Below are 26,303 nucleotides of genomic sequence, written 5' to 3' on the forward strand. Positions count from 1 at the left end.
ACGGTCGCAGGGTCCCAGGATCATGTGATCTCCTTCCAAAAGCAGCCAATGAGGAAGCCAGATTCACTTAACAACCAGATGACGAACGTAACCACTGAAGTGATTCGCTGAACAACTCTGGCAAGAAAGGTCATAAAACGAGGCAAAATTCACTTAACAAAATGTCTCACTCAGCCACAGAAACGCTGGGCTCGATTGTGGCGGTAAGTCAAGGACCAACCATATCCCCCAAAGCCACCTGGAGCCCTTTACCTTTCTGCAACTTCCCTGGATTAATCTAAATAGCAGGAAAGGTGTTTTCAGGTCCTTTCTATTTATTTTTTTACAGGTCCTTTTTATTTATTTTTATTTATTTTATTTAAAGAAATACACCATAAAGAAAAGCCCAAAGAAGCAGAACTTTCCAAGAAGCATTTAATAAGTAACACCTGGCCTTCTTTTTCAACAGCCAGCCAGCCCAGCCCTTCCAATCAGGTTTTATATTTATTTATTTATTGGGAAAAATAAACTGGATTTCCTTTAGGGGGGGGGGAAATCCGCACGTTCTTTCTGCGAGTTGCAGAAACAGGAGCTTGCATTAAACTACCACTCCCATAAAGCTTTGCGCTTTTGGCTCCGCCGGCGGAGGCTGTCGGGAGCTGTAGTAGCTTGCTCCTCCCCTCCGTTGCAGTTAAGCCAATGGTACGCTTTATCCCAGCCATGTGCTCAGGACGCATGCGCATAAGGTGCTTCCTCTATCCTGGTCCTTTGTAGACTTTTGAAAAATGTAGAGTGGTGATATTTTTCCAGCTCTTTTTTTTCTCCATCCTGATCTTTTATAGACTTTTGAAAATAGATAGAGTAATTTATATTTTTCCAGCTTTTTTCTACATCCTGATCCTTTAGACTTTTAAATATATATATATACAGAGTAATTATATTTTTCCAGCATTTTATCTCCATTCTGATCCTTTGTAGATTTTTAAATATATACAGAGTAATTATTTTCTCCATTCTGATCTTTTATAAACTTTTAAAAACAGATACAGAGTCATTATATTTTTCCAGCGCTCTTTTTTCCATCCTGATCCTTTACAGACTTTTAAAAATATATACAGAGTAATTATATTTTTCCAGCATTTTATCTCCACCCTGTTCCTTTGTAGATTTTTAAATATACATACAGAGTAATTATATTTGCGCATAAGGTGCTTCCTCTATCCTGGTCCTTTGTAGACTTTTGAAAAACGAAGAGTGGTGATATTTTTCCAGCACTCTTTTCTCCATCCTGATCTTTTATAGACTTTTAAAAATAGATACAGAATAATTATATTTTTCCAGCACTCTTTTCTCCATCCTGATCCTTTGTAGACTTTTAAAAATGACAGAGTAATTATATTTTTCCAGCATTTCTTCTCCATCCTGATCTTTTATACTTTTAAATATATATACAGAGGAATTATATTTTTCCAGCACTCTTTTCTCCATCCTGATCTTTTATAGACTTTTAAATACATAGAGTCATTATATTTTTCCAACTCTTTTCTCCATCCTGATCCTTTATAGACTTTTATATAGAGTAATTATATTTTTCCAGAATTTTATCTCCATCCTGATCCTTTGTAGACTTTTAAATATATATACAGAGTCATTATATGTTTCCAGCTCTTTTCTCCATCCTGATCCTTTGTAGACTTTTAAAAATGACAGAGTGATCTTTTTCTAGCCCTCTTTCTCGTCCCCCCCCCTCCGCCTCCTCCTTAAAGAATTTCCCTGGAGAGAAAAAGCTCATTTGCCAAGGCACCGCTGCAATCAAACAGCCCACGCCAGGTGCAAAGTGCCAGCAGGGTGCTGCAGATGAAGGAAGAAGCAAAGGAGCAGGGGAGAGCAATGGGTGAATTGCTTGCAAAGCAACCCCCCCCCTTTTTTTATATATATATCCGCCGGCGTGCAATGCACCAAAAGCCCTGCACGCTTGCATTGCCGTGCAATGCGCACCGTTGGGTGCCCGGGCGAGATTCCAAAACCCGTCAGCTGTCAATCTTCCAAAGCCACAAGGGCGTGCGCGCGCAACTCTTCTGCACTTTTTCTATCTCGCGGTCCTTTCTTCCCGAGTGGAGGACCGGTGTTTCCTGGCTGCCACGCGTGGGGCGTACCGGCTGCAGACGGCTGGAAGCCTTGCTTTCCAAGGGCGCGCGTGTGTGCGCCTTGCATTGAATCACGACCACGCGAAGGGTTCCTACCCCTTTGCAATGCCTTGGTAAGCCCACCCTTGGAGTACTCTGCATCCACTTTTGGTTGCCACAATGTAAGCAAAAGATGTTGCGACTCTGGAAACGAGTGCCGAGAAGAGCAACAAAGATGATCAGGGGACAGGAGGCTAAAACATATATGGAAGGGTTGCTGGAATTGGGGATGTCTGGTTTAATGAAAAGATGGACCGGGGAGAAAACATCATTGGCTAAAATAACATTAACAGAAGGATAGAGTCAAGATCAGGTGAAGTGTTAATACCACTTTACAAGGCCTTGGTGAGGCCACACTTGGAATACGGTGTCCAGTTTTGATCACCATGATCTAAAAAAGATGTTGAGACTCTGGAAAGAGTGCAGAGAAGAGCAACAAAGGTGATCAGGGGACTGGAGGCTAAAACATACAAGGAACGGTTGCTAGAATTGGGTATGTCTAGTTTAATGAAGAAAAGGACCAGGAATGACATGATAGCAGTCTTCCAATATGTCAGGGGTTGCCCCAAAGAAGAGGGAGTCAAGCCATTATCCGAAGCCCCTGAAGGCAGGAGAAGAAGCAAGGGATGGAAACTAACCAAGGAGAGAAGCAACCTAGAACTAAGGAGAAATTTCTTGACAGTTACAACAATTAACCAGTGGAACAACCTGCCTCCAGAAGTTGTGAATGCTCCAACACGGAAAGTTTTTAAGAAGAGACTGGACAGCCATTTGTCCGAAATGGTATAGGGTTTCCTGCCTGAGCAGGGGGTTGGACTAGAAGACCTCCAGTGTCCCTTCCAACTCTATTATTATTGTTGTTGTTGTTACAGCTGGAAGGGATCTCAGAGATCTTCTAGTCCAACCCCCTGCTCAAGCCTATACCATTTCAGACAAGTGACTGTCTAGTCTCATCGTAAAAATCTCCATTGATGGAGCACCCAAGAGTGCAGAGAAGAGCAACAAAGACAATTAGTGGATGGGAGGCTAAAATATATAAAGAACAGTTGTGGAATTGGGTAGTCTGGTTCAGGAGTAGGCAACCTTGGCTCTTTTAGGACTTGTGGACTTCAAGTCCCAGAATTCTGGCTGGTTCAGGAATTCTGGGTATTGCAGTCCACAAGTCCTAAAAGAGCCAAGGTTCCCTATCCCCGGTCTAGTTTAATCAAAAGAAATGATACCCTTTTGGGATCTTCTAACAAGCGAAGTCCACTTTACAACCGTGTTAGTAATTTAACAATTGCAGGGATTCGCTTAACAGAGGTGGCAAGAAACGTCGTAAAATGGGGCAAATTTCACTTAACAAACGTGTCTCAGCAAAGGGCTGAGTTGAGGACTTCCTGTACTCGTGAGAAGCTCACCTACTTTTTCTCCTGGTCTGTCAGCTTCCTGCAAGTGAAACGTACCCATTATTCTTCTAGGGCAATCACCATCATCCAAAGAGAAGAACAGGAGTGAAAATCAGACGCGACGGAAACCAAGAGCATAACAAGAAGAGAGAAAAGTCGGCTAAATCTGATTTGCAGCCGCGTCATTCAGGATACGGCTCCGTGTCTTTCTGGCGCTGCAAGTCAGCCCTGTATCTCTCCTGCCGTGCCTTAACGGCTCTCTCTGGGAAGTGACCTATCCCTCCCCCCCCCCTCCAGCCAAGATACACTGCAAATTTAGGGAAAGAAAAATTGGATCCATGGAGGTATATTTCTAAAAGAAAAATGAAGCTGTCTTCTTTTTTTGCAGGATTTATCCAGAAGATGAACCTATATAAAGAGGAAATAGGCACGGTGATCCCTGGGATGGTGGTTTTTTTTTTCCCTTGCCTTTTTAATGTTCTTTTTAAGAATACTTGCCTCTGTCTTTTAGGCAATCTGGACTAAAGCTGCCTGTGATTATTGACAGAAACGAATTTATCTGTAGAAGCAGTATGCTGAATAATAGGCTTCTGTGAACATTTTCCCTTGCTCAGCCTGGACGGTGGTCTTGCAGTTAATCTGGAAAGATGCCTTTACTCCTCAAAAGGGCATTATATATCTCCATCAGGTGTAAGATGTCCCACAATGCTACTTTTCTTTCGTATCTTTCTCTTCGGACAGAAAAACCTTGTCTACCTCATGCTGTTCCCTCAAGGAAATATTGCTCCAGGTCAAACAAGGTGATTGCAATTGGTTATTTGCTTGTAACCAACATTTGGAGAGTTCAGCTTTTAAGTAATGTAACTTTTACAGCTTTCTTCAAAACAGGTGGGATCCAAAGGTACGTTGGCCCCAAATCAAAGCAATTCCTCCTTATTTGGACGCAATAGCTTTGCTTTTTGTTCTTTAACAGGGTCTGGTAATCTGAGATTGATATCTGGGGTCCTTGGGACTCTCTGAGCTGGGTGGTTTTCTTGCAGGCGTTTCATGACCCAAGTAGGGAACATCATCAGTGCTAGAAGGGGATGGAGTTGGAGGAGGAGGAGGAGAAGTTTGAGCAGGATGAGTTGGAGAAGGAAGAGGAGGAGAAGGAGGAAGAGAATGATGACAATTGTGGGGTCTTTGGTGCTCTCTGAGCTGGGTGGTTTTCTTGCAGACGTTTCATGACCCAACTAGGGAACATCATCAGTGCTAGAAGGGGATGGAGTTGGAGGAGGAGGAGGAGAGCTTTGAGCAGGATGAGTTGGAGGAGAAACAGGAGGAGGAGGAAGAAGAGAGTGACGACAATTGTGGGGTCCTTGGTGCTCTCTGAGCTGGGTGGTTTTCTTGCAGAGGTTTCATGACCCAACTAGAGAACATTAGTGCTGGTACTGCACTAGATACCTTTCTCCCTTCTAGCACTGATGACGTTACCTAGTTGGGTCATGAAATGTTTGCAAAAAAAAAACCCGAAGCAAGCTCAGAGCGCATGAAGGACCCCACAGTTCATCTCTGACCCACAAATATTCTCTTCTTTTGGACTGATTTCTAGGTAGAGAGAGTCCCACCAGCCTCTTAACCAAACGTTGATTCATCCAATTTGTAATAATTGGGATGTATTTAGTGCTACCCAACAAGTATTTTACGGAATATTGTGCATAGAATCTAGAACTGTATGTATGTTGTTTGGTACCTGGATTAGGAACCATCCTTTTTAAGTTAAAAACAAGAGTGTTTATGGAGATTCTCAGTCATCCAGGTCAGGGTTGTCCCAAAGGTGGATTTTTTCAGGAGGCAACTGGACTTTCTTGTTTTTCTTTGAAGACGTTTCGCTTCTCATCCCAGAAGCTTCTTCAGCTCTGACTGGATGGTGGGGAAGGGAAGGATTTATACTCCTGGCAGACAGCTGGTCATTTGCCTCCTTTTAGAGAGTCGTTGAGGCCACTGGGAGGTTTATCTGTGTCCTCAGGGTCAGCTGAGTGATGCTAATGGGTGTGGAGCCTTCTTGGAACTGCTGAAAGGACTGTGTTGTAGAAGATCATCTTTCTCCAGTCTACCACACAGTCCTTTCAGCAGTTCCAAGAAAGCTCCACACCCATTTGCACCACTCAGGTGACCCTGAGGACACAGCTAAACCTCCAGGTGGCCTCAACGACTCTCTAAAAGAATGCAAATGACCATATCAATCCTTCCATTCCCCACCATCCATGAAGAAGCTTCTTGGATGAGAAGCGAAACATCTTCAAAGTCCAGTTGTCTCCTGAAAAAGCACCTTTGGGAAAAACAAGAGTGAGCTGTCATATTCACTAAGTACAGTGTAGTTAATAAGATGTTTTTGTGAAAATACTCTTGTCGTGAAGCAGTTTTTTAAATGGCTTTTAATGGTTTGTGTTTCCCTTTTTTTTTTAATCTTCTTTAGGATACAGTGGATATGTCATTGTTTCCTGCAGAAAATATTAGAAATTTTAGCATAGTGGCCCACGTGGATCATGGAAAGAGTACGTTAGCAGATCGCCTGCTGGAAATAACAGGTGGAGTAATTTTTATAAAATGCGGGCCTCTTCTGTATTTCCATATCGGCTATTCATCCTAACGCCACGTTTCTTGAATTTGCTGAAGATTCCGTGCCAAAAACATATTTCAAATATTTAAGGTCGCCATGTTTAAAATGTCGTGTTTCTCCATGGAAGTGACTCTTAAATGACAGTTTTTTTGTTTTTTTATTTTTCCGAGGGGGGGGACAGGGAAAATTCTGGGGTTTTCCCCCCAATTTTTCCAGTTTCCCCCCCTCCAACTCTATGCAAGAGCTTGGATGGGTGGGTGTGTGCCAATTGTCTTTGTTCTGTGCCACTCCTGAGTCCTCCCAAATCTGCCACAGTGGGGAGGGGGGGCTCCCTTGGGTGACTGTGGTTAGAAGAGACCCTTGGTAGAGTAACTTCGAGAAGTGATGGGAATCACGGGGGATTCATTGGGTGGGCTCTGTAGTGGACCATGGACCCTCCCTTGGGAAGAGAATGCAACTGTCACCTTCACTGTGACTGTCTTTGATCCTCTAGGAGCCATTGCCAAAACCGGCCATAATAAACAAGTGCTGGATAAACTGCAGGTGGAACGAGAAAGAGGAATCACAGTCAAAGCCCAGACGGCTTCCCTCATTTATAACCACCAAGGAACCAATTACCTCTTAAATCTCATTGATACGCCTGTAAGTGCACTGTGGGTTGTGAACTAGGAGGACTTGACAGCAAAGCAGAAATGCAAAGACGGTGGCTGCAGTCCAGCTGGTTGCGTGTTTAGGCTGGGCCAAGACTCTCCCCTCCTGATATACTGTATTAACCCTAAGCAACCCTTCTGTTGAGCTTAGATGAATTCCCCATGGTTCTCAAAACAGGCGTGAAAATGCAGCAGCTAATTAATCCCTAACCATAATCCCTTTCCCCGCTAATAGAGCTACTTCATTCCATGAGGCTTAAGGGTCAGGCTGTTTAAAACAGCCAGACATTTTCATTACGAGATAACAGAAGTCTGGAAGGAATCCCTTAACAATGGGGAGATCCCAAGCGCAAAGCCGTAAATCCCTGGGGCGTCATCAGGGGTCAAAATGGCAGGCGGAACCAGGCAATTGAAGCCCCGCCATTTTTTATGTCCACATAGCCACCTGCAACCCACGTAACTTCAGCCAGTTCTTTTTATGCCAGTAAAGAGATTGAGGTAGCAGCCATTTATTCCTGCTGTGGAAAGTTTGTTTTTTCACCATCGCTTTGCATGTACCTAAGAGAAAAGAAGAGGGATGTGCAGTAATGAATTGAAATTGGTTTGAGATTCTTCTGATAAATGGGCAGAGGGTCAGATAGCAATAGGACTTAGATTTATATACCGCTTCACGGTGTTTTACAGCCCTCTCTAAGGGGCTTACAGAGTCAGCATCTTCCCCCCCCCCCAACAATCTGGGTCCTCATTTTACCAACCTCGGAAGGATGGAAGGCTGAGTCATCCTTCAGCCTGTCAAGATCGAACTCCTAGCAGTGGGCAGAGTTATGGAAGGGAGGGAGGCAGGAAGGGAATAGCAATATCACTTAGACCAGGGATAGGCAACCTTGGCTCTTTTATGACTCGTGGACTTCAACTTCCAGAATTCCTGAGCCAGCCATGCTGAGGGGAAAGGGAGGGTTTCCAAGCTGAACCAGGCTGGCTCAGGAATTCTGGGAGTTGAAGTCCACGAATCATAAAAGAGCCAAGGTTGCCTACCCCTGACTTAGACTTACAGTATATACCACTTCACAGTGCTTTACAGCCCTCTCTAAGGGGTTTACAAAGTCAGCCTATTGCCCCCAACAATCTGGGTCCTCATTTTACCAACTTCGGAAGGATGGAAGGCCGAGTCAAGCTTGAGCTGGTCACAATCGAACTGTTGACAGAGTTAGCCTGCAGTGCTACATTTTAACCACTGCGCCACCATGGCAGAAGGGAGGGAGGGAGAGAAGGAATAGCAATAGCACTTATATACCGCTTCACAGGTCTTTATAACCCTCTCTAAGCGGTTTACAGAGTCAGCCTGTGGGCCCCCAACAGTCTGGGTCCTCATTTGACCGACCTCGGAAGGACGGAAGGCCGAGTCAACCTAGGTGACGCCTTCATGACTATCTGTTGATGTTCTTCATCAGATGTGTCTTTCCTTTTGCTCAGGGTCATGTGGATTTTAACTACGAAGTGTCGCGATCTCTGTCGGCTTGTCAAGGAGTCCTCTTAGTGGTAGATGCAAATCAGGTAAGTGTTTCGAAAGGAAGTTGAATTTTGTTTCTCATGGAACGAAAAGGGCTTTCCCGGGTTCCAAATATGGCTGTGGAAAACTGGCTCTCCAAACCAACAGCTCGGTTAAATAACTTTTTAAAAATGGGAGGGAAAAAGGACCAAACGGGTTCTCTCGTAGGCGTGGCAGCCCTGTAAAAGAAACAGGAGTTGGTGATCCTAGTCAGGAACCTTAAATGAACTGAATGAAAGAATAATTTGGAACACGTGAAATGTCTGTCGGTATTAATTTGCATTTTTAAGCTGTATTAAGGATTTTCAGAGATGGGGATGCCTGTGTCAAGTTCCTAAGAACTAGACCAGGGGTCTTCAAACTTACGTGGCTGGCTGAGGAATTCTGGGAGTTGAAGTCCACAAGTCATAAAAGGGCCAAGATAGAAGACCCTTGAACTAGACAGATGAAGGAATTAGGGATGTTGTTGTTAGTTGTGAAATCATGTCCAACTCATCGCGACCCCATGGACAACGTTCCTCCAGGTCTTCCTGTCCTCTACCATCATCTGGAGTCCATTGAAGCTCACGCCTCCTGCTTCAGTGACTCCATCCAGCCACCTCATTCTCTGTCGTCCGCTTCTTCTCTTGCCCTCCATCTTTCCCAGCATCGGGCCCTTCTCCAGTGAGTCCTTCCTTCTCATTAGGTGGCCAAAGTACTTGAGTTTCAGCTTCAGGATCTGGCCTTCTAAAGAGCAGTTGGGGTTGATCTCCTCTAGGACTGACCGGTTTGATCGCCTTGCAGTCCAGGGGACTCGCAGGAGTCTTCTCCAGCACCAGAGTTCAAAGGCCTCAATTAGGGATACAAATGGTTAAAGTATTTTTTTTTTTATAAATACATTTTTATTGAAAATTTTTTAAAATTTTACAAAAACAAAACAACCCTTCCCCAAACCTCCCCAACCCTCCCATTCCCTCCCCCGACCTTCCCAGAGCTGAATATAGGCTTAATTAAAATTTCTTCAAAAAATCTTTAAAAAGATATAAACCATGAATAAATCTAAATACATTAATTAAACAAATTATGAAATAATTAACAATAATATATATATATAGAAAAACATAAATACCAAGAGAAAAATACTTAAAAGGAAAAAGAATAAAGAGGAAGAAAAAAGAAAAAGATAAAAGAAAGTATAATAAAAATAAAAAGTAAAAATAAAAAAAAGTAAAGTCTATAAGATATTTTAAATTTTAAGTATAAGTTATTAAAAAACTAAATAATATTTTTTATATCCAACTTATATTGTATAAAATCTATCCATTTTTTCCATACCGCAAAATACTTCTCTTGCGATTGATCCTTCCAAATGGTTAAAGTATTGTTGAACTACTAAGCTATTGAATCAAACACCATGTTATTTTATTGCTCTTGTTCTGGAGTCTTTTATGAACCTGATTTAGGAACCTTCAAGATTGTCAGTAAAACAGCAGCTATGATGTTTTACCTGGAATAAATCTTCTTTTCATGCTTTCTTCTGCTGTGGGCTCATGACCAACAATGCTATTTTTGCCCGAAACAAGACATTGTATTTTTTCCCCAAAAACTTAGATGTTTGCAAGATCCATAACAATGCAAGCTCTTTTTCGATCAGTTGAACTTCACAATGTGCATATATTCATACAAAATAGCTGGATTCTGCCTTCCTGTATAGATACATTTGCCCAAACCATCTCAATATATTTTTCAGCCAAGATTTTTTTTAAAAAAACTTGGGGTAAAACTTAACTTACAGTACCTATTTTACTATCCCCAACTGTTAACTTTGTGAAAAAAGATTTTTTTAAAAAAGGAGCAAAATTTCCTTCTTGAGATGCAAGAGTTATTTTAAAAAGAGGGTTAAAATGCAGCCAGTAAGTCAGAGTCTGCTGCTGTTGTGTTGGGGTTTGGAAAAATCTGTAGAGATTTTTCTCCTTCTTCAGCTTTCTAACTGCCAATTGGTTTTAGTATTTATTTTTAAGTTAACTGCAAACAAAACTTAAAAAAAAAAACATGAGCCATCTTGGGTCCTTATTGAACTACAAAGGTGAAGCCTAAATGAAAAATATAAAATAACACAATAGGAGAGAATTGTTTTTTGCATTACGGGCACTTAATAGATGGACACCTTTACTCTAAAAAGGTATCCTTAAGATGGGATAAGCTGCAGTTCTCAAAACAACCTTGTGGGATAGGAATTTAATCATTACAAGTGTTGTATTTGTCCCTGGAACAGGAGAGCTTCTTTAGCTAAACCAAACTAGCAATTAAAAACAAATGTTATTTGCTCTGTTTTCACTGTTTCTTTATAGCTGATCTTTCTTTCATAAGTACGAGCAGAAAAACTTAACTTCAGCTCCGTTGCTATATCAATAGATTTCTTGGGGGTCTCTGTTCTGCTTAAGCAGCTTTTTTGCAGACGACGTAAAACATTACTGTGAAACTCTTCGAAATTCATTTTTTCTAGGGTATCCAGGCTCAAACTGTGGCCAATTTTTACCTCGCCTACGAAGCCCAACTCTCAATCATTCCTGTTATAAATAAGGTAAGATTCCTGCATTCTCCGGAGCAGCAGTTAATTTGAGATATTTTGCAAACAGTGAATCCATGCAGTTGTTAAGGTAGTAATCTGGTTGTTAAGTGAATCTGGATTCCCCATTGCACTTCGCTTGTCGGAAAGTCCCAAAAGGGGATCATGTGATCCCTGGGATACCGAAACAGTCATAAGTACTAGTCAGTTGCCAAGTGTCTGAAATTTGGATCACGTGACCCCGGGGATGCAGCAAAGGTTGTAAGTGTGAAAAATCAGTCGTAAATCACATTTTTCAGTGCTGTTGTAAGTTTGAACAGTCAGAGACCAGTAATAGAGGGATAGTACTATGCTAGGTGTCATGGCTGGCTTTTCCTGCTGTTTCTTAGTTTTAAAGCCAATGTTAAATTATGTTAACGTCATAATTTCCTGATGTTAGTCCTTGTTCTCTCTTGATATTTCATTTTGTCTTTCAGATTTTGCTTAGTTTAACTTTCCACTTTCTTCCCATCTCTTAAACGTTGAGTCATGTTGGACGATTTGGACTTAGAGCTGCTTGTTATATTTATTTTTTTTAAATTGAAGTGCCGCCCGTCTCCCTAATGCAACCACTTTGGACGGCTTAGAGCAGTGGTTCTCAACCTTTTTAATGGCGCGACCCCCAACCGGTCGTAAGTCGAGGACTACTCAACCGGTCGTAAGTCGAGGACTATTCAACTGGTGCAGCACCGTTTGCAGAATGGGACTTTTGGCGGGCTCAGCAGGGCAGAGACAGCCTGGACAATTCCTATTGGCTTTTGAAAGCCAATAGAATTAGACTCTATTCAAGAGAGTCTATTCTATTGGCTTTCAAAAGCCAATAGAATAAAAGGGAGTAGCACAGCTAAGGAAAAGGGGAAAAAAATGGCGGACTGCGTTGTTTGGCGACCCCCGTGAAATGGTCGTTCGACCCCAAATGGGGTCCCGACCCACAGGTTGAGAACCACTGTTTTAGAGCATGGTAAAAAGATAAAACAAACATTGAGACAGAACGATTAAAAATGAAGACAGATGTTTAAGCTTTGCTGGAGCAAACTCTGAAAACCCAGTGGAGTTTATCTGAAGGAAAACGCGCGCCCGGTTCTGTTTGTGCCTGTCTTCTTTCTTCGACCCGGCCACAAAGTGGTAAAATATTGTCTGATTTATATCCTGATTTCATTTTGAGGAACTCAAGGGGCAGTACACAATGCTTTCAACTCCTATTTTCCCCATAACAACAATTTTGTGAAGTGGATTGGGCTGAGAGTGGAGGACTGGCCCAAAATCATCCAGCCACTTTGATGCCCGAAGCAGGACTAGAACTCACCATCTCTTGGTGATTGGCCCAGAGTCACCCAGCTGGCTTTCATGGCTAAGGCAGGACTAGAACTCACCGTCTCCTGGTGATTGTCCCAAAGTTACCCAGCTGGTTTTTTTGGCTAAGGCGGGACTAGAACTTACTGTCTCCTGGCGATTGGTCCATAGTCACCCAGCTTGGTCTCGTACCTAAGGCAGGACTAGAATTCACCGTCTCCTGGTTTTTAGCCTGGTGCTTTAACCAAACTGGATTTTTTTTTTCTTTTAAATGAGGACTGATTTTAGGCACTTTCTAAGATTACAGTTTTATTTGTCAAGCTATTTCATATATTTGCTGTAAATAATCCTCTTTGCCTTAAAAGATCCAGATGTTTATTCAGGTTATTGGTAAAAAATTAACAACAGTAAATTTATTTATTTATTTATGAGACTTATATACCGCTTTAAGTGCAAGCACTCTCTAAGCGGTGTACACCAGTAAGCAATGTATATATATCTATATATATATTTACATTGCCCCCAACAATCTGGGTCCTCATTTTACCTACCCCGGAAGGATGGAAGGCTGAGTCAACCTTGAGCCGGTGAGATTTGAACCGCTGACCTGCTGAACACAGTCAGCTAAAGTGGCCTGCAGTACTGCACTCTAACTGCTGCGCCACCTTAGCTAAATGCACAAATATCACCCCATGGCCCTCGTCCCCAGTATCAGTGTATATGTATTTTGTCACAATGGAATTCCAGCTTTGCTTGCATGGCGGGGACTGGTCTAATTTGAATAACATAACAGTAGCATTATTTTGCAGATCGACCTCAAGAATGCAAATCCAGAGGTGGTGGAAAATCAAATTGAGAACACCTTTGATATTCTCAAAGAGGATTGCATTAGAGTAAGAACCCCCTTCTTCAGTTTACGAATACCTGTATTTGGAAAGTGCAAATTTTTTTTTTTATATGTAGAAATGGTTCAGTTAGATAAACGAAGTAATTTTCTTAACAATGCACTACAATGGCAGTCTATTCTGAAGCAAATTGCTTTAAATTCCATTAAATGCAGTTTATTGTGAATGTGTGTAGGATTACAGCTGTTGTCATCGACCGTGATACGGAAGAGTGATAGGTATGTGGTTCTGTTTTATGCAGAGATTTTCCTAAGATCATGTTGGAGGCTGATATTTGCTGCAGTGATTGACAGTCAAATCTGAGAGTATGGATCATTTCATTGTTTGGGTTTGGCAGCTGAATCTAGTTAATTATGCCCTTCCTTCCTTCCTTCCTTCCTTCCTTCCTTCCTTCCTTCCTTCCTCCCTTCTCCCCTTCCTTAATTCCTTCCTTCCTCCCTCACTCACTCCTCCCCTTCCTTCCTTCCTTTCCTTCCTTCCTTCTCAAATTCTTTGTGTGTCTGATCACACTTGGTCAAATGAAGTATTCTTCTTTTTGGTTCTCTTCTCCTTTCTTCCATCCTTCCTTTCTTCCTTCATTCTTCCTCCTCTCTCTCTCTCTCTCTTTCTCACACACACACACACACACACACTCCACCAGTTAATTTTAACTCCTAGTTCTTCTTCTTCTTCTTCTTCTTCTTCTTCTTCTTCTTCTTCTTCTTCTTCTTCTTCTTCTTCTTCTTCTTCTTCTTCTTCTTCTTCTCTTCTTCTTCTTCTTCTTCTTCTTCTTCTTCTTCTTCTTCTTCTTCTTCTTCTTCTTCTTCTTCTTCTTCTTCTTCTTCTTCTTCTTCTTCTTCTTCCTCTTTCAATCTTTCCAGTTGGCTGTAGGAAAGCTAAAAGTTTTGAAAGAAACTCCTTTTACAGCTGTGGCTACTTACTCTATCTTGATGTTTGCTTTGCTGAAATAGTTCTGGACTTCTGTTGGGAAATGAGTGGTTGTGATTGTCAAATAAACGTATTTTGGGTGCTATTCCTGTGCAAGAATTTTTCAGATACTACGTAAGGAATATTACAATGGAAGCATCGGTGGGCGGGTGCCTTGTGCTAGTTTGCATCCCTCAAACGAGGCCAAATTGGCTTATTTTAACTTCTTTCAGATTTCAGCTAAACTTGGAACAAATGTTGAAAGAATACTTCAGGAAGTCATTGAAAAGATCCCTCCGTAAGTTGGCTTTCCTGTCACATGGATTCTGAGCAGTAGCTTCCTACAGGTTTTGTGATATCTGTTTGTCCTTATAAAAACAGGCCGGCAGTTAATATCCACGAGCCGCTGAAAGCCTTGGTGTTCGATTCTACTTTCGATACTTACCGAGGGGTGATTGCAAACATCGCACTGCTGAGTGGAGAAATTCATAAAGGACACAAGATCACAACTGCTCACACGAAGAAGATTTACGAAGTTCATGAAATTGGGATTTTGACGCCCAACGAGCAGCCAACCCAAAAGCTGTAAGTTTTGGAAAGCAAATTAAGAGGAAATATTATGGAAGTAGCTCTTTGGAAGTAGCTTGGTTTCTTATTCTAATGGCTGGGATGGAATTGTTGTTATTGTTTGAGTAAAGTTGTGGGTTTTTTCCCCCCTTAATATATTTGGAATGTTGTCATGCTACATTTAGAGCAGGGGTAGGCAACCTTGGCTCTTTGATGACTCATGGACTTCAACTCCCAGAATTCCTGAGCCAGCCACGCTGAGGGGAAAGGGAGAGGTTTCCAAGATGAGCCGTGCTGGCTCAGGAATTCTGGGAGTTGAAGTCCACAAGTCATGAAGGGGCCATAGTTCCCCCATGCTGGCTCAGGAATTCTGGGAGTTGAAGTCCACGAGTCATAAAAGAGGCAAGGTTGCCTACCCCTGGTCTAGTGGATAAAATCAGATTATGGGATTCTAGAATGTCTTCTCCTTCTTCATAAATTAGGACCTGTAGGGAACCAGTGGGTTTCCCTTTAATTTGCAACTCGGTGCAACTTTTCCAATGCCCAACAATCTTTTTGCAGAATTGTACAGCTGGTGGAACCCTATTCCTAATCGGCTTATCTGCTGTGACCTGAAACATCTGCATGTAATATAATAAAACTTTCGTTTAGATACGCCGGCCAGGTTGGATATATGATCGCTGGGATGAGAGAGATTACGGATGCTCAAATAGGAGATACGGTCTATTTGCATAACCAACCCGTGGAGCCGCTTCCTGGGTTTAAATCTGCCAAACCCATGGTCTTCGCAGGTGAGGTGCACCCAGTCAAACTATGGGGCCGGGGGGAGCAGGTGTTTAAGTCAGTTGGGGCTGCCTGGAGTCCAGCAGTTCCTGCAGTTTTCTTGGCAACATTTTTAGAAGGGGTTTGCTCTTGACTTCTTCCAAAGGCTGAGAGAGAAGGACTGGCCCAACATTCACCCAAGGCAGTAGTAGAATTCACGGCTTCCATGTTTCTGTTACCCACTCCCTCCCAATAGAGATCCAGTGGCCGGGGTTTTACAGCTCTTTACCACACCCCTGTGTCTGTGTGGTGTGTATGTGTGTGAGAGAGAGAGGGGGGGGGAGGGAGAGATGGAAGTCAGAATCCCAGAGGGGTATGACCAGCTGATGAGAGCTAAAGCACTTGAAATAGCTATACTAGTCTCCCATTAACTCTTAGTCAGCCACAAAATTTTTTGAATTTACAGTGTTCACAGTATGTGACGTCTGCCTGCAAAACATGCTCCTAGATTGGAGCAAAACGCAGAACAGACTAATTTATCCTATACTTGGTTGACCGGGTGTTCCAGCCAACACAGATATATATCCTCCCTGGTTTCTGCTAACAGGAGTGTGGGGAACCTGTGGCTCAGAAGGTTAATACAACTGCCTAACATGCAAGTTGCCCAAGTTCGAATCCCAGAGGGGTATGACTAGCTGATGAGAGCTAAAGAGTTTGAAATAGCTATATTAGTCTCCCACTAACTCTTTGTCAGCCACAATTTTTTTTGAATTTACAGTGTTCACAGTATGTGACGTCTCCCTGCAAAACATGCTCCTAGATTGGAGCGAAATGCAGAACAGACTGATTTATCCTATACTTGGTAGACCAGGTGTTCCAGCCAACACAGAGATATATATCCTCCCTGGTTTCTGCTGACAGGAGTGTGGGGAACCTGTGGCTCAGAAGGTTAATACAACTGCCTAACATGCAAGTTGCCCAGGTTCGAATCCCAGAGGGGTATGACTAGCTGATGAGAGCTAAAGCGCTTGAAATAGCTATACTAGTCTCCCACTTAACTCTTTGTCAGCCACAAAAAAAAATAAATGAAAATATATATATGGGTAGAGATGTAGAGATATGGATAGAGATGTAGGTGGATGAATAGAGATAGATGAATAGATATAGATGGATGGATGGATGGACGGACAGACGGACAAACAGATTTACTAATAAACTCATGTTTTAAAAAAACTTTGAATTTCTTCTGCACTGGAGAAATGGCCAACATGCCTCTTTCAGGAATTTTCCATTCAGCTGGAATCTATATGTGGCAGAGAGAAAGGTAGCAGAAATGTCTGGGGCAGCCATCTTGGTGAAACATTTGCCTGGGAGGTCATTAACATGGCACCCTAAATGTGTTTGAAAACACACGCCTGTTCACAAGTTTGCCAAAGGTGTTGGGACTGGAATCCGGGAACAAGTCCTCCCTTAGGCCTGAATTCCAGTTGGATGACCTTGGGCCTGTCCCTGTCACCTGAGAAAGAAGAAGACCGTGGTCAAGCACTTCCAAAAACGCCAACAGTATTAAAGGGATCTAATTTGCAGTGCAGAATCACCTAAAACCATGCCAACTTGAAGACCTGTGGACTTCAGCTCCCAGAATTCCCAGCCAGCTATCGGTTGAAGTCCACAAGTCTTCCAGGTTGCCATGGTTGCACACACCCGTGATGTAAAGGATATCTACGATTGCTTTTCTGGCTTAAAACCACTTTCTGCTTGGACAGGAGTGTTTCCAACGGACCAGTCTGAATATTCCAACTTGAAAAGCGCCTTAGAAAAACTGACCCTCAATGACTCAAGTGTTGCTGTTCAATGTGACAGCAGCCTGGCTTTGGGAGCTGGGTGGAGGTGAGTGCCCCGGCATTTGTTGATATTTTTGGGTTTAAGTCTCCTTTAGTAAAACGCAGCAAGCTGGATCCCAAAGAGTCTTTTTCAGGAGGCAACTGGACTTTCTTGTGTTTCTTTGAAGACGTTTCGCTTCTCATCCCAGAAGCTTCTTCAGCTCTGACTTGGATGGTGAGGAACGGAAGGATTTATACTCCTTACAGACAGCTGATCATTTGCATTCTTTTAGAGAGTCATTGAGGCCACTTGGAGGTTTATCTGTGTCCTCAGTGGTGCCTTACTGGGCTTTCTTGCTTTTCTTTGAAGACGTTGTCTTATGTGTGTCTTAATGTTGTAGAATTGCACTAGCAGTCTTTAATTTTTACTGATCTTTTATGGCTTGTGATTTTCAGTGGAATTATCGAAATGGATTGTAATTTTCCTCATTTGTGTTTTATATTGGTGCATGGCTAAAATCAGGACTTCTTACTAGTGAACTGCAACATTGGGAACATGTTTTTTTTTTTTAATTTGGCTTGGAAATTGAAGATGTTTAGTTTAGCAAATTGCCGATTGGTACCTTTAAAAATGTCAATGGAAATGTTGCATTTACAGATTGGGGTTCCTTGGCCTTCTACATATGGAAGTTTTTAATCAGCGCTTGGAGCAAGAACACAACGCGTCGGTCATCTTGACAGCCCCCACCGTTCCATACAAGGCAATCCTTTCTTCTCCAAAATTGATAAAGGTGATGATTTTCAAAAGGAATATATATATATATATTCTCAAATCGTCAGTGCCTGAGGGATAAATTGAGCATAATTATTACGATTTCCGTCATTTAGTTTAATGCTCCAGGAGTTATGTTATGGAGCTCTCAGTTAAGACATTTTCCTCAAGAATATATATTTATCGTGCGGCGCATTCACATCAAATTTGGATAATAATTAATAAAAATACAAAATGTGAAATAGAAAATCTTAAAATATTATCAGTGTATGTCTAGGCCAAGGGCAGGCAACCTTGGCTCTTTTATGACTCGTGGACTTCAACCCCCAGAATTCCTGAGCCAGCCACGCTGAGGGGAAAGGGAGAGGTTTCCAAGCTGAGCCAGGCTGGCTCAGGAATTCTGGGAGTTGAAGTCCACCAGTCATAAAAGAGCCAAGCTTGCCTACCCCTGGCCTAGGTGATAAATATGATGTTTTTTGCTTCATTTGTCACAGCCAGGAAATCAGCAAAGTCTCCCTTATCGGCCCTAATTTTGGCCCTCTATCATTTATATGTTGGATAATTTGATTAGCCACAATTCAGAAAAGATGTTTTAGCTCACTACCTGTATACGGGTTTTTTTTTGGGGGGGGGGGAATCATTTAGAGAGCTTTTTTAAAAAAAACTAAGAAACTTGAAAAATACCCAGCTAGCAGTTCTCTTTTCTTATTTTGCAGGAGTATAAAAAAGAGGAAATCACAATCATAAACCCTGCAGAGTTTCCTGACAGTTCCGTGGTGAAAGAATACCTGGAGCCATTTGTGTTAGGCACTGTGGTCACGCCTAAGGAATATATTGGAGAAATATTAGCTCTTTGCCAGGTTGGTACATAAGGTGCAGAGCGCCTGTGCAAGGAGGGCGTATTTCTGAGAGCCCCAACGATGCTTTTTCAGGTGGTAAATTGAGTTTGTTGTGTTGTCTTTGAAGACGTTTCGCTTCTCATCCCAGAAGCTTCTTAAGCTCTGCCTGAATGGTGGGGAACGGAAGGATTTATACTCCTTGCAGACAGCTGGTCATTTGCCTTCTTTTAGAGAGTCCTTGAGGCCACTTGGAGGCTTATCTGTGTCCTCAGTTGTTCCAAAGGGGCGTTTTCAAGAGGCAACTACACGTTCTGTTTTTTCTTTGAAGACGTTTCACTTCTCATCCCAGAAGCTTCTTCAGCTCTGCCTGGAGGGTGGGGAAGGGAAGGATTTATACTCCTTGCAGAGAGCTGGTCATTTGCTTCCTTTTAGAGAGTCATTGAGGCCACTGGGAGGTTTGTTTGTGTCCTCAGGGTCACCTGAATGGTGCAAATGTGTGTGGAGCCTTCTTGGAACCGCTGAAAGGACTAGATCATCTACCTTCAGTCTACCACACAGTCCTTTCAGCAGTTCCAAGAAGGCTCCACACCCATTTGCGCCACTCAGGTGACCCCCAGGACACAGAAGAACCTCCAAGTGGCCTCAACGACCCTCTAAAAGAAGGCAAATGACCAGTTTTCTGCAAGGAGTATAAATCCTTCCTTTTCCCACCCTCCACATGGCCTCAACGACTCTCTAAAAGAATGCAAATGACCAGCTGTCTGCAAGGAGTATAAATCCTTGCATTCCTTCACCATCCAGTCAGAGCTGAGGAACCTTCTGGGATGAGAAGCGAAATGTCTTCCACGAAAAACGAGAAAGTCCAGTTGCCTCCTGAAAAAAAGCACCTTTGGGACAACCCTGACCTGGATGACGGAGAATCTTCACAGACATATTTCAGACAGCCTTCGCAGTTGCTTAATAAGTCTGACTGAGCTCAGGGGGCATCAGGGAGTGTAATTATCTGCAGCCATTTTTCTGAATTCTAAATCAGTAGCTCTCCACCTGCTACACACATCGCAGGCTAATTAAAAAAAAATATTGTCGGTTATCATAAGGTCATCCCTTTAATCAAGTTAATGCTTCTCACCTTCAGCTGCCATAAACCAAGATTGATTCTGCAGGTGGTCCTCAAACGTACAACAGTTCCTTCAGTGACCGTTCCAAATTACAATGAAAAAAAAGGTGACTGAAGACTGTTTTTCCACAGCATCCCCAAGGTCACATGATCAAAATTCAGACACTGACTCGTATTTATGGCGGTTGTGGTGTTCTGGAGTCATGTGATCCCCTTTTGCGACGTTCTGAAGTGAAACGTCTTCAAGGAAAAAAACGAAGAAAGTCCAGTCAGAACTGAAGAAGCTTCTTGGATGAGAAGCGAAACATCTTCAAGGAAAAACGAAGAAAGTCCAGTCAGAACTGAAGAAGCTTCTTGGATGAGAAGCGAAACATCTTCAAGGAAAAACGAAGAAAGTCCAGTCAGAACTGAAGAAGCTTCTTGGATGAGAAGCGAAACGTCTTCAAGGAAAAAACGAAGAAAGTCCAGTCAGAACTGAAGAAGCTTCTTGGATGAGAAGCGAAACGTCTTCAAGGAAAAACGAAGAAAGTCCAGTCAGAACTGAAGAAGCTTCTTGGATGAGAAGCGAAACGTCTTCAAGGAAAAAAAAAAAAACAAAGTCCAGCTTTCTTGGCAAAATCTCCCTAGACAAGAAACCCTGAAACCTGACCATATCATTTGCTACATTAATTGCCCGGCTCATTTTTTAATTATTATATTCATCTAACATTTGGCCAAAGTTTCTTATCTTAGGTTGTTCATCTCATTTTGTGTCGTTTTGCCAGACACGAAGAGCCGTTCAGAAGGACCTGGTGTACATTGATGAACAGAGAGTCATGATGGTTTATCTCTTCCCACTGAATGAAATTGTAGTGGATTTCTTCGATGCATTGAAATCCTTATCGTCCGGCTATGCCAGGTAAGTTCACTTGGTTATTACGGTAAGACGTTCCGTGCTTGTATAATTTTGAAGCTGGGAGATCTGGTGCTAAACTTTTTTTGAAAATGTTTGATTTGTGTAATTTTGAAGCTGGGAGATCCAATGCTAGATTCTATTAACTTATTTTGAAAATGAGATGTTTGATTTGTGTAATTTTGAAGCCGGGAGATCCGATGCTAGATTGCTGAGCCGTTTTAGAACATTCAAACATGATGTACCCTGTTGTTTTCAGTTTTGACTATGAAGATGCAGGATACCAGCCTGCGGATCTCGTCAAAGTGGATATTTTATTGAACGGAAAAGCGGTAGAAGAGCTGATAACCATTGTGCCTAGGTAAGCCAATCGCACACGCACATTCATTTTCAAAAATCATAATATCATTTGAATAAGCTACCCAAACCACGTATTAATTTTCCATGCATTTTATTCTGGGGACGGGGTGTATGTGAACCAACATCCTTGCCGTTGAAAGTTTAAATTGTTAAACAAGTAAACTCTGAAGTATGAATGATAACAGGACAGAATCCTGTCCTCTGGATTGGAGAAATTATCTATTTTAAGGGTGATTTCCTGGTTTTGTTTAAAGTCTTCAACTACTTTTTTTTTTTTTAAAGATTCTTGGTTTTGCCACATAGACATTATCCGTCTCATAGTTTAAATCTTTCCCTGGGTAGAATTGCAATTATTTAGCCTTCCCTAAGTTGAAATGGAAAATATTAGCATGTTTTTTTTAAAAAAAAAACCCTGCATTGAGAAGTTTTAAGATTTGAATATATCGCAGGGAGATTGAGCAAGCAGGTTACGAAAGCAGAATTACTTAATCGAGACCAGAAGCCGATAAATCTGTTCTATGAAGAGTCTGAAGCCAGGAGATATATTCATACCTTTTTAGAGATCCAGACCAATAAATATACCAGTGTTTCTCAACCTTGACCATTTTAAGGCATGTGGACTTCAACTCCCAGAATTCCACAGCCAGCAACGCTGGCTGTGGAATTCTGGGAGTTGAAGTCCACAGGCCTTAAAATGGTCCAGGTTGAGAAACACTGAAATATACTATGCTGAATACGAAAAGGATCAAGCTAGAACAGTGGCTCTCAACCTTTTTAATGCCGCGACCCCCCCCCCAACCGGTCGCAAGTCGAGGACTACTCAACTGGGGCAGCACCGTTTGCAGAATGGGACTTTTGGCGGGCTCAGCAGGGCAGAGACAGCCTGGACAATTCCTATTGGCTTTTGAAAGCCAATAGAATGAGACTCCATTCAAGAGAGTCTATTCTATTGGCTTTCAAAAGCCAATAGAATAAAAGGGAGTAGCACAGCTAAGGAAAAGGGGGGGGGGGAAATGGCAGACTGCGTTGTTTGGCGACCCCCGTGAAATGGTCGTTCGACCCCAAATGGGGTCCCGGCCCACAGGTGGAGAACCACTGAGCTAGAAAAACAGTTGCCTTTCCAAGAAGATGGATGTACCCAGGGAAACGGTTCACAAACTTGGGTTCCAGGATGGGGGTGGCTTTGGACACCATTGTTGAGGTTCTCACGCAAGAGTTGTGTCGACATAAGAGATGTGTCCACGGAGCTGTTGCGATAAAAGTACAGTGAAGAGGCAGTTTTCCAGGAAACACATGACAAAAAGGCTCTGAAGACAGGGCAGCGCTGAAGACAGCCACTTCCTACAATCTCCCAGGATATATCTATCGCAGCGGTTCTCCACCTGTGGGTCAGGACCCCATTTGGGGTGGAACGACCATTTCACGGGGGTCGCCAAACAACGCAGTCCGCCATTTTTCCCCCCTTTTCCTTAGCTGTGCTACTCCCTTTTATTCTATTGGCTTTTGAAAGCCAATAGAGTAGACTCTCTTGAATAGAGTCTAATTCTATTGGCTTTCAAAAGCCAATAGGAATTGTCCAGGCTGTCTCTGCCCTGCTGAGCCCGCCAAAAGTCCCATTCTGCAAAGGGTGCTGCACCAGTTGAGTAGTCCTCAACTTACAACCGGTTGAGTAGTCCTTGACTTACAACCAGTTGGGGGGTCGCGGCATTAAAAAGGTTGAGAACCACTGATCTATCGGGATGAGAGTACTAAAGTCTGGCAAGATTTTGCCGATTGTCTGTAAGCAAGAACTGGATCCTGGCTTGATTTATTTTTTTTAACATCATTCTTAGGCTTAGCCCGACATCTGCTGTCCACTGTTCATGATTTCTGGGAAAAGACCCAGGACAGACCCATTCTTCCACCTTTTCTTTTCCAGAGAGAAAGTCTACTCTGTTGGTAAAGCCATGTGTGAACGATTAAGAGACCTTATTCCCAGGCAAATGTTTGAAATCGCTATCCAGGCAGCTCTCGGAAACAAAATAATTGCCAGAGAAACGTAAGTCGATATGCTTAACTTGGTTTTAAAAGATAACTGTGTAGCTTTCTTTTCTTTTTCAATTCTCTTCGGAAATTTTTTTTAGTGACTACTTATGCTCAGTTTACAACAGTTCGCTTAGTGGCCGTTCAGAGTTACAACAGCACGGGGAAAAAAGTGACTTACGAGCATTATGACACTTCAGATTCAGGCCATTAATATGAATATCATCTGAATATTAACATGGAATTTAGTCCTTAGTCACGAAGATTCCTTAGAGGGAATAGGTGGCACGGAGGACTGGGTTTCCATAATAGCTGAAATGATGCAATTTGCAGTTTATGACTATTTGGCGACCATCCACAAAAGGAATAAAAATTAAAATACATAAAACATTTAAAACGGAAGAAAGGAGATTCTCTTGAACAGCATATGTCAAAATTTTCCCTGATAAAAATGTTCTTTTTGATATATGAAAAATAGGCTGATTATATTATACATAACATATCCAATTATATGAGCACCTAGAGGTGGAACTCTCGCCTCACAATCTGTGAGTTCGATGTTAGGTAACGGCAGATATTTCTCTCTCTGGGCACAATGAATAATTGTCTACTGTGAACTTCACATAGGTGTCAGGAAGGGTATCCAGCCAGTAAATGCTCAGCTCCATTCAGTCGTCTCAACTCCACCCCGATGCAAAGGATTACAGGGTGGTTAAAAGAATATATATATATATACATATACATATACATACATACATACATACATACATACATACATATATATATCTCCAATATTACATTCCAGTAACTTGAAAATGGAAACTTTATTTAAATAAATTAGAAAACAAGACTAAAGATTAACTCTTAAGTAGCTGCTCAGTGACAAAAGGGCATTATTGATTTGATTTGATTTCTTAGACCTGCTGATTGGAAAGGCAGCATCGAGGTTTAAAAGCACATAATTAACGATTACTTGCTGCTTCAGAACTTCAAATTATGGAACCTGTAGTATTATCCCTCTAAAATGCAACTCGGTTCCCTTTATTTTCCAGGATAAAACCTTTTAGGAAAGATGTTCTGGCAAAATGTGTAAGTATCATTTTTTCCTGTTTTTGTGAGTTTAGTATTTCATTTTTTTAAAAAATCTTCTTAATGTAAATTAGCCACATTTTTTTTTAATAAGATTTAATCCATTTCATTTAAAGTTTGAACCTGGGTTAAATTCACCTGGAGTGTTTGATATAATTCTCATGGTTTTTTAGCTTATTATTTAGGATAATAGCAATGCAGAAAAAAAGTGCCCACATGGACTGGTAGTCTTCTGATTGCTACTATGAGTTATTAATCTGGAGTGAGGGGTCCTTGGTGCTCTCTGAGCTTGTTTCCTTGCAGACGTTTCATTACCAAACTAGGTGGTATCATCAGTGTTTGAAGGGAGTAGGGTGTGTGGAGAGAAGGACAAGGATTGGGAAGTCCTTGGTGCTCCGAGTTTGTTTTCTTGCAGATATTTCATTACCCAACTAGATAACACCATCAAAGCAAGAAGGAAGGGGGATTTGCAGAGAGGGGGAGGGGGAGGAAGACTGTGGGGTCCTTGGTGCTCTCTGCGCTTGGTTCTTTCCTTGCAGACGTCTCATGACCCAACTAGGTAACAATCACCAGTGCTAGATTTTAACTAGTTTGGGTAAGGAAACGTATGCAAGAAAATAATCAAGCTCAGAGAGCACCAAGGACTCCTCCTTTCAACCCTGAGCTACAAATATTCTCCTTTATAGGCATTAATAACAGAATCACAGAGTTGGAAGGGACCTTGGAGGTCATCTAGTCCAACCCCCTGCTCAGGCAGGAAGCCCAACACCATTTCAGACAAGTGGGCATCCAGTCTCTTCTTTAAAACTTCTAATGTTGGAATGGAGCACCCACAGCGTCTGGAAGGAAGCCGTTGCACTTACTCCACGGATCATCTGAAAACATTATTATTATTATTATTTATTATTATGGATCATCGCACAGTCAGCCAGATGTTCAGACTGGATCTGGCATTTTTGTCTACCTATCAAGTCCTTACCCAGGACCTGGGATAGGCAGATGTGAATGTTTGACGGTATTACAGATATCGTCGCAGGATGGAAGCAGTTCCTAGTAAGGCCGCCTTTTGCAATTGACTAATAGCGAATTTGTCAATGCCAATGGTGTTCAAGTGGTGCTCCAGTTGTTTTGGGATTGCACCCAAGGAGATGATTATTATTATTATTATTATTATTATTATTATTATTATTATTATATGTGTATGTGTGTGTGTGTGTGTGTTTTCTGAGGTTTTCGTGGGTGTTGGTATGTAGGTCTTTGGTTATTCGGGTTTTCTCCCACGTAAAATTGGAAGTGTCTTGGCGACGTTTCGACAAAGTCCCATTCGTCATCTTCAGGCTGGTGTTTTCAGCTTCGTGCTTTGAGGAGCAATGTGTGGTCTTAGGAGGTCTTAAAAGGAAGAAACAGCTAAGACCACACATTGCTCCTCGAAGCACGAAGCTGAAAACACCAGCCTGAAGATGACGAATGGGACTTCGTCGAAACGTCGCCAAGACACTTCCAATTTTACGTGGAAGAAAACCCGAATAACCAAAGACATATACATATATATATATATATATATATATATATATATATATATATATATATATATATATGTATCTTTTATTCATTAAACGTGGACCTCAGTCTATTGAAGATTCAAATTGGCTGGCGCTGATGGTTGACACGGGTTGCTACCAGCATCCTAGGTGTCAACCAGGTTCCTCCTTAAAATTATTATTATTATTATTAACAGTACGGAGGCGATATTACCAGGAAAATGAAACTTTTGAAGAGGCAAGCCGAAGGGAAGAAGATGAGGAGAATTGGGAACGTGGAGGTGCCAAAGGACGCGTTCATCAAAGTTCTCAAGAAGCAGCTCGACAAATAGACGTTGCGCTTCTTGATGACCCGTTGACCCAGCTGTTTACAAACTGGGTATTATCCTGAACTTGATCCCATCTATCCGTGTATAGATTTGACACCATCCTACTGCAATTGTTCAATAAAGCAGCAAAGCTGAGGACCTAAAA

General features: G+C 42.1%; 1 protein-coding gene across 1 annotated transcript; it reads left to right on the forward strand.

Moving 5' to 3' along the window:
* Nucleotides 1–2,061: 2,061 nt before the first annotated feature.
* GUF1 (GTP binding elongation factor GUF1) lies at nt 2,062–26,303 on the forward strand. The gene is made up of 18 exons (XM_039361515.1): nt 2,062–2,239; nt 3,626–4,353; nt 6,012–6,123; nt 6,649–6,797; nt 8,279–8,359; nt 10,840–10,917; nt 13,044–13,127; nt 14,279–14,343; nt 14,427–14,630; nt 15,264–15,403; nt 17,141–17,264; nt 17,856–17,988; nt 18,686–18,829; nt 20,690–20,823; nt 21,077–21,178; nt 23,096–23,215; nt 24,252–24,288; nt 26,027–26,303. Exons 2-18 carry the CDS (start codon nt 4,201–4,203, stop codon nt 26,159–26,161), a joined length of 1,995 nt encoding a protein of 664 aa, XP_039217449.1. The 5' UTR covers nt 2,062–2,239; nt 3,626–4,200; the 3' UTR covers nt 26,162–26,303.

Source organism: Crotalus tigris, unplaced genomic scaffold (genome assembly GCF_016545835.1).
Source record: "Crotalus tigris isolate CLP2741 ecotype Arizona unplaced genomic scaffold, ASM1654583v1 scf7180000019298.7629538967:1458412, whole genome shotgun sequence".
Classification (NCBI taxonomy): Eukaryota; Metazoa; Chordata; class Lepidosauria; order Squamata; family Viperidae; genus Crotalus; species Crotalus tigris.